The sequence below is a fragment of the Arachis hypogaea genome, chromosome 18, assembly GCF_003086295.3.
Source record: "Arachis hypogaea cultivar Tifrunner chromosome 18, arahy.Tifrunner.gnm2.J5K5, whole genome shotgun sequence".
In the NCBI taxonomy this organism is placed as follows: Eukaryota; Viridiplantae; Streptophyta; class Magnoliopsida; order Fabales; family Fabaceae; genus Arachis; species Arachis hypogaea.
This window is the reverse complement of record NC_092053.1, coordinates 21496355-21505071: the sequence shown is the minus strand read 5'-3', so window position 1 is coordinate 21505071 and position 8717 is coordinate 21496355. Positions and strand designations below refer to the sequence as shown.

The following is an 8717-nucleotide window of genomic DNA, read 5'->3' as shown; positions in this document are numbered from 1 at the left end:
TATCCTTTTAAAAGGTTTTAAATTTTTTATTTTTTCAAAAAATAACATATATAAGAAAGATAATTAAAACAAAAATTAGGATTCTTAATTATTATTATTTGAATATAAATACTACTCAATATATATATAGTAGTGTGCAAATAAATCTTAGTAATTTAAACTCTTGAGAAAAGGAATTTTTTTTCTGGTGACATTATTATATATAATTATAGATATTGTTCCAAGATAATTGATGATTCAATTCGTTCTGACACGTGGACCCATAAAGATCAGATGGTTGGTAGATTCCGGATGGCATATATATTGAAAGTTCATATAAATGTGTAATGTGTTTGTCAACTTTCCTTCTTTTCAGCTCCGATTCCCACCACTACGATCATGTCCTTCATATTCCAGTACTTCCATGATAATAACAGTGTGATGGCGGATTTTTTGTTTGCACTATATATATGTCATGTGGTATGATTTATTCTTATAAAAGCTAGTTTTATTTGAATAATTTAACGCTTATCGATCTCTTATATATATATATATATATATATATATATATATATATATATATATATATAGTTTCAAAAGATTTTCAGATTCTTAATTAGAAGAGAAACTATATTTGTTTTGGTTTATTCACCATAAGCTTGAAGCCTTGAACGATCAAAATATAATTATAGAAATTGTCAGCTTGATTAGTTTGAATTGAATAAGCTAGGTATATTTGCTTTTGATAAACAAAACCTTGATTTGAGTTTTCTAAACATTGAGATCATTTTAACCCATAAAAAAACCAATATAGTTTAAGAAAGATAAATTTAAAAATGTTATATGCATGTACATTATTAGATTTCAATTACTTATTAATCACCCCCTATATGTAAATATATATATATATATACACACACATATTTTTTAAACATAATATTTAAAATTACAAAAAATAATCAAATTATAATATATATAAATAACAACCAATTTGCCATAATTTTTTCTGTCATACAAAAGCATATGAAAACAAATTAAATCCAATATATAGTTATAAGGAAAAATTTTAAAAACTAACTTGTTCAACCAATAATAATGAATCAACATTTTTTTTTTATTTTTCATTTTCTCTGATTTTTTGTTGATTTACTAGATTCTTAGTTCATTATTACTTTATTAGCGAAAGAAAACAGAATTGCTTAACAAAGGCATCATTACATCTCCAATGATATATCTAACACAAGAAAAAAGGAATAAGGATTACCTAATGTGAAAAAGCAAAGATTAGTAGTACAAAGGAGACATGATAGCTACTAATAGTATGAAACTCACACAAGTACCACCCCACACCTTCCTACTCCCCCACCTCTCCAATTATTTGTGTCTTCTTCTGTTCTGCTTCAAACTTGAAATACCCAAAACACCCCCTCCATCCCCACCCTCCTTCAAAATACGTGCTTCTCACACATCCACACACCTCACAACAATACCAACAACCCTTCCTCCTTCTCTCTTCTCTCTCTCTCTTTCCATGGCCAATGAACTAACTCACAACTCACGTGCTTCACACATGCACGTTCACTACGACGACGACGACGACAGCGACGACTCAGGCGACCAAGAAGAAGGCGTGAACACTTCTGACGACAGCGACGATGACAACGACAACGAAGAAAGCCAGCTGGACGAGAAGGTGGGGGTGACAGGTGATGAGCGGCGGAGAGGGTGGTTGTTACGGCGGGGGAAATGGGCGGAGGAGTGGAACAGGGTGCTGGTGCTGGTGTCGGCGATGGGTCTGTTCGTGGACCCATTGGTGTTGTACGCGGTGTCAATAAGCGAGACATGCATGTGCGTGTTCGTTGATGGGTGGTTGGCGATAACGGTGACGGTGCTGCGGTGCATGACGGACACGTTGCACATCTGGAACATGTGGTTGCAGTTAAAGATGGCAAAAGCTTCGCTTCTTGGCACCACTTCTTCTTCTTCTTTAAATTCTCTTCGCTTCAGAAAGGCAAAGTGGGCTCTCTTCTTTAACCTCTTTCTCATTCTCCCTCTACCCCAGGTCAGAATCTTTTTTATTTATTTTTTTGTACTCCATTCATTTTCAGGATTATTTAGTCATTTTCATGAGATAAATCTGAATAATACTGTAAAATGGTTTTACCTTGTTAATTCAATACAATGTTTAATGAAGTCCCAAATTATACTGCGTAATTTATTATTATGATCATATATATATATATATGATACTTGTTGCCCATCATAATTTTTTAAATTACATTTTTGAATTTTTATTGCTTGATAGTGTAAATTATTATTATTATTATTATTATTTAAAAAATATTACTAAAATTAAAGTAATAAATTTTGTTATTTAATAATATTTTCTTTTAAAATATATAAAAAATGAATTTAATTTTAATAACAATTACATCACCACGGTAGCTACCACAAGCATAAATATACTGTAATTCACCTACTATTTATTTACAAGTATTTGATTATTTAACAGTGTCAAATTAATTTTTTATTTTCTTAATTAAATATGTATAAACTTCTAATTATTATTTTACTATCTGTTTACCGAAGAGTGAGTAAACAAATTTTACTAGTGCTATTTTATTTAACTTCATTGAAAATTTGTATAGAATAAATATTATTCAGAAATAATATTGATTCAACAAAAAGCTTTTCCATTTTTTTTTTATTTTTATCGTGTATAGTTTTGTCATGTTGTGGTGGGTTGCTACCATTTTAAGTAAAAGCTCCCCATCAATCATACAAAAGAAATTGAAATATAAGAAGAGACATGTTTATATAATGTAGATATATAGGTAGTTCGAAATTTGGTACACTAAGTAGTGAAAGAGGAGACGCCAAGTGCATGGCACTGCTTGTTTTTATGCATGCAGACTGTGATCGTTACCTGCACTGCCCTTCATCATGTGATCTTGTTTCCATATCCAATATAAATATAAATATAAATACTTTTTAATAACTCAAAATTCTTATTAAAGATTTTTAAATGAGAGTCATAAATTAAAGATATTATTAATATTTTTTCGAAATTATTATCTATAATAATTTCAAGTCCTTCATTATATTAAAATTGTATTCATTTTCAATATGTTTATTTTATTCATGTGCCTTTGGATGTTTAGGGTATATAGGCAACTTAGCTGTATTATTGAACATGGCAGTTGAGTGATTGAGTGGTAATAAGTATTGATGGTTCAAACTATTATTGGGCTCGTGGTGATAAACTGATAATAGATACACAAAATTTTATCATCAATATATTTATATATATAAGCAGATGTTTTTTTTTTAGCAATTTTTTGTGTACTTTGGGAATATTACTACTTTACTAGCATTCCCATTTTCTGAAAGGTCAAGCTCTTAACAGATGTACCCATATATGAAAAGATTACGCATGTTACTAGTTTTAGAAAGTTTTGCCGTATTTGTATGTGGCAAATGGATGCCATTATTAATAATCTTGCTTAAGATAGAAGATTAGAATCGAATACAAAAGGACAGATAAATATATATGTTGTAGCAACTATTCCAATTTTACTGTTTATTTTATCAAATAAGCTTATATCAAAGTTTTGAGCAAAAAAGTTGCATAGCAATGTTAATTAGGTGAAAATACGAATAATAAAAAGTTAATCACAAGAAAATAAAACACATTGGGATCTTTTATGTTTTCAATGGCGGTAGTTTAATCAAGTTGTAAAATCATTTATTCTAAAATATTAAGCTACTGATAGAAATATATGAATAATTATATCTTTAAAATTAATTTTATGGTGTTTATTATTTAGTAGTTAATTTTTTTTAATTTATTTTTAATAATAAATTTTAAATATTTAAAAATTATTTATTTTTATATTTTTTAAATTAAATATTAATTTTTATTTTTTTAAAACAAGTTAAGCAATATTTTTTAAGCACTATAATAATTTTTAAATATTTATGTTTTATGTTAAAATGATTTCTTTTGAAACAGGTATTAAATTTTTTAAAAATATTATTTATATACTAAAGTTAATATATATAATTTAATTCATTTTTAATGTATATTTTACAACTACGACCAATTTTAGTGACTTAACATAGTTAAAATTTTTTAGTGATAAAAACTTTTATAATAAAATCAAATTGTGCGACCTGAAGAAAATTAAAAAGATCCATTTAATGTGTGTTGCAGATGGTGCTATGGGAAGTAATCCCTTCTTTGTTGGAGGAAGGATCAATAACAGTGGCAATGACAGTGTTGTTAATGATGTTCCTATTTCAATACCTTCCCAAAATTTATCACTCGGTTTGCCTCTTGCGTCGCATGCAAACCCTCACTGGCTTCGTTTTTGGGACCGTTTGGTGGGGCATTGCCCTCAACTTGATCGCATATTTTGTCGCTTCTCATGTAAGTATACATATCACTCTCATCTTAATTTTTTTTTTCATACATAAACTACATTATATATTATTGAGTGTATTATAGTCTATATATTATATAAATCTTACAGCAAAGTGTTAAAATAGGAAATATATCACTCATTTTTTAAATTAATGTAATGAAATTTCCCATATAGCTGCCATGAAAGAAAAAAGGTGGGAATATATCACTCGTGTCATCATCGAACGCGGAAATGTTACTTTTAATATTTTTTTTTTCAATCTTTTAGTTTTTTATTATACATTTTTTGTAAGTGAAATAAAAAGTCACACTTGACAAGATTAATTAAAATAAAAAAACTAAAAGCATTTCATTCCCTACAACATTTAGAAAATGTTAATCAAATATCACAAAAGGAAATTGGTAAAAGTTAATCCATGTACCACTGTGTGCGTTAATTATTGACCAACGTGCTAGACTGCTAGCTCAAGTTGAAAATGGTCATTCATACACATGAATATTTATGTTTTTAATACGCATTTTTACGCAAAAGTTTCTTTTCTATTTGTGTGAAACTTTTATCTTGCATAGATACTTTCTTCTCTCTTTTTGTTTTGCCTTGTCCTAATTTTTTTTAGTTCAAAAAATCAAATTTTAAACCTTTCGCTCATATAAATTTTGATATCATGTCATAAAATTATTTCTAATAAAAAAGAGGAGACATATGATTATTGATGAAATCGTGAGTTCAAAGAGTGAAGAGATAAAAAAAACTAGAGTGAATTCGAGCAGAAGATCGAAGATTAGAGAAGAAAGAAGTTGTCCAAGCTTTTCTGGTTTTTTTCTTATTCAGTGAAATGAGTTTTGACTTTTGAGACTTACGGGAACAAATCACACCTTCTACAATTCTCTATTCTAACTTATATAGTACTCTGCTACACTATCTTTACCTGACTCCATATAAATATCTTCTAACTACATAACTAATTAACTTGCTAACTGTAACTAACTCTCAAGTGAGTTAACCACTTTTGGCACGTAATAGTTATATTTCTGATATAATTCATTAGATAGATTTTCATAAACTGATCATTATTGATGACTATATATTTTAAAGTAATTACTAATTAATGAATTGGATTTTACATGTAAGATATCTTCTTTTATTTTAAAAGAAAGAAACAGTTAGTTCTATGAAAAAAAAATCAAATCTAAGATGCTGTTATGTACAAAGTAAAAATATATATATACGTCGTTAGTCCTGTCTTTTTTCCCACGAATAAAGAATGAATGACCATTTTCAACTTGAGCTAGCAGTCTAGCACGTTGGTCAATAATTAACGCACACAGTGGTACATGGATTAACTTTTTCCAATTTCCTTTTGTGATATTTGATTAACATTTTCTAAATGTTGTAGGGAATGAAATGTTTTTAGTTTTTTTATTTTAATTAATCTTGTCAAGTGTGACTTTTTATTTCACTTACAAAAAATGTATAATAAAAAACTAAAAGATTGAAAAAAAAATATTAAAAGTAACATTTCCGCGTTTCGATGATGACACGAATAACATTTCGGCTTAAGTTTTTGTGAATGGAAAAAAAAAATATATTTTGTGCATGCAGGCAGCAGGGGCATGTTGGTACTTGCTGGGGGTGCAGAGGGCAGCAAAGTGCCTAAAAGAGCAGTGTAGAAAGACAGCTGGTTGTGGAGTGAGAAGCTTATCTTGCAAGCAGCATATATATTATGGAAGCAATGGGATGGTGAAGGAGAAACCAAGGTTGGCTTGGGCAGCAAATAGGGAAGCAAGGTCAACATGCCTTGATGGCCCTGACAACTATGACTATGGTGCTTATCAATGGACTGTTCAACTTGTCACCAATGATAGCCGCTTGGAAAAGATCCTCTTCCCTATCTTCTGGGGCCTCATGACTCTCAGGTACCCTCCTACCCTATTATGTATGTTATGATTGATGGTTCAATGTTACTTATCTATCTATGTTGATGTGATCAGCACATTTGGGAGCCTAGAGAGCACAACAGAATGGCTTGAAGTTGTTTTCAACATTATTGTATTAACTAGTGGCCTTCTTCTCGTCACTATGTTGATTGGAAACATTAAGGTATGTACTTTACTTTGCGTAACAAATTATTACACCCACTTAACTAATTTAATTGCTCCAATTCGTTACATGCATATGATTAGCTAGCATTATTAAATTCAATTATTATTAACTAATCCCATAATAATTACTTTGCCTTCATGCATGTACTATAACATTTTATTTAGGTCACCAAAATTAAACTAGTGTTACTTTTCCTCCTTTTTTTTGTCCATCTACAAAAGAATGATTTTGATACATCATTTTAGATACGTTCTAGAAGTCCATCAACTAACATCAGTTTTTTTCTTCTTTTTCTTTTAAATGGTAGGTGTTTTTGCATGCTACAACATCAAAGAAGCAAGCAATGCAACTGAAGATGAGGAATATTGAGTGGTGGATGAGCAAGAGGCGGCTGCCACAAGGGTTTAGGCAGCGTGTGCGCAACTACGAGAGGCAGCGCTGGGCTGCTACGCGTGGAGTTGACGAATGCCAGATGATCAAAAACCTCCCTGAGGGGCTGAGGAGGGACATTAAGTACCATCTCTGTTTGGATTTGGTTAGACAGGTTAGGTCCAAAATTGGTCAATTCTAATTTAATGTTCTTTTCATTTAGAGTTTAAATCACTTTTTCTTTATTGGTCAACATCTAACCTTTTTTTTTTTTTTCCAATTAAGACATGTGAAATGCCATTCTTGTTTGATAATGTTAAGGAAATTACATCATATGTAAAGTATTTTATTATTTTGGAGATGAGGGCTAAAGCCTAAAGGCTAAAGGCTTGTTCTCTCTATATATGTCCAATAACAACATACACAAAAGCAATGCTATTTGAGATGTTAATTCTCTTCTGGGCCCTAAAGATATGAACTAGCCCAAACTCTAAGGGGATGAACAGGCCTTGGATGCTAAAAATATTTGAAGTTTTTCAGGTACCACTATTTCAGCATATGGATGATCTGGTCTTAGAGAACATTTGTGACCGTGTGAAGTCCCTTGTATTCACAAAGGGAGAAACGGTAAGCTCCATGTTTTTCTTTACATTGCATTTGCTCTAACGGAAACCAAAAATCCCCTATGTTCACGGAACTTACCAATAAAATAATGTGTAGATCACTAGAGAGGGAGATCCAGTTCAAAGAATGCTATTTGTCGTAAGGGGCCACCTTCAAAGTAGCCAAGTCCTAAGAGATGGGGTGAAGAGTTGTTGCATGCTAGGGCCAGGGAACTTCAGCGGCGACGAACTCCTCTCTTGGTGTCTAAGGAGGCCGTTCATCGAGCGCCTGCCGCCGTCCTCATCCACATTGGTCACGCTAGAAACCACCGAGGCATTCGGCCTTGAAGCCGAGGATGTAAAGTATGTGACACAACATTTTAGGTATACTTTTGTGAAGGAAAAAGTGAAAAGGAGCGCGAGGTATTACTCGCCAGGGTGGAGAACTTGGGCTGCCGTGGCTATTCAATTGGCTTGGAAAAGGTACCGGCATCGGTTGACTTTGACTTCTTTGTCCTTTATTAGGCCTAGAAGGCCTGTGTCAAGGTGCTCTTCCTTGGAAGAGGATAGGCTTCGGCTCTATACGGCCATGTTAACTTCACCAAAGCCTAATCAAGAGGATTTTGACGTTTCATAATGACAATGTATATATGTATGTGGATGGTCACTACTTTGCTAATCTAAATTAACGTGAAAGACAAAAAGAATTAATTCTAGTTTTCCTAAAGGAGATTTGAAATATTATGTTTCAATCAATCTTCTAATAATTGGATTGGATTCATGGATCTAATTGAATAGAACCATAAAATCTAAGTTAAAGATTTTAGTAAACGATAATGCATAATGTAATATGTCAGTGGGGTGAAACCCTGCTGAGATTTAATTAGGTTTTCTTTTTCCCCTCTTGTATTCAATTTGATTTATCTTAGTTTAACAATCGTTTGTATTTTTTTTCAAGCTTATTTCTAAAGCACAACTTTGTCGCTTTGCAACAAATTCCAATTTGTTAGTACATTTAAATAGAGTTGCAGGATGAATGGTAGAATTCATATGTTAGCACAATTTCAATCGAATTGCTCTAACTAACAATACTGTCATTTAAGTATAGTTAAATTATAGTTTCTTTTTATTTAATTTTAATTTTAGACATGGGTTCATTCTTTTTTAAGAAGTGAATATTACCACTCCAAGATATAACTCGTCCTATATCCAAGTTCGTCTTTGTCTTAGAAGGATGAAT

The 8717-nt window shown here is 31.3% G+C and overlaps 1 protein-coding gene across 1 annotated transcript; it reads left to right on the top strand.

The window, feature by feature from the left end:
- The first annotated feature begins 990 nt into the window (after nt 1-990).
- LOC112771543 (cyclic nucleotide-gated ion channel 4) lies at nt 991-8473 on the top strand. The gene is made up of 7 exons (XM_025816313.3): nt 991-2041; nt 4193-4408; nt 6006-6319; nt 6395-6503; nt 6814-7050; nt 7416-7502; nt 7596-8473. The coding sequence occupies exons 1-7, from the start codon at nt 1283-1285 to the stop codon at nt 8112-8114; spliced, it is 2241 nt and encodes a 746-aa protein (XP_025672098.1). The 5' UTR covers nt 991-1282; the 3' UTR covers nt 8115-8473.
- The last annotated feature ends 244 nt before the right edge of the window (nt 8474-8717 follow it).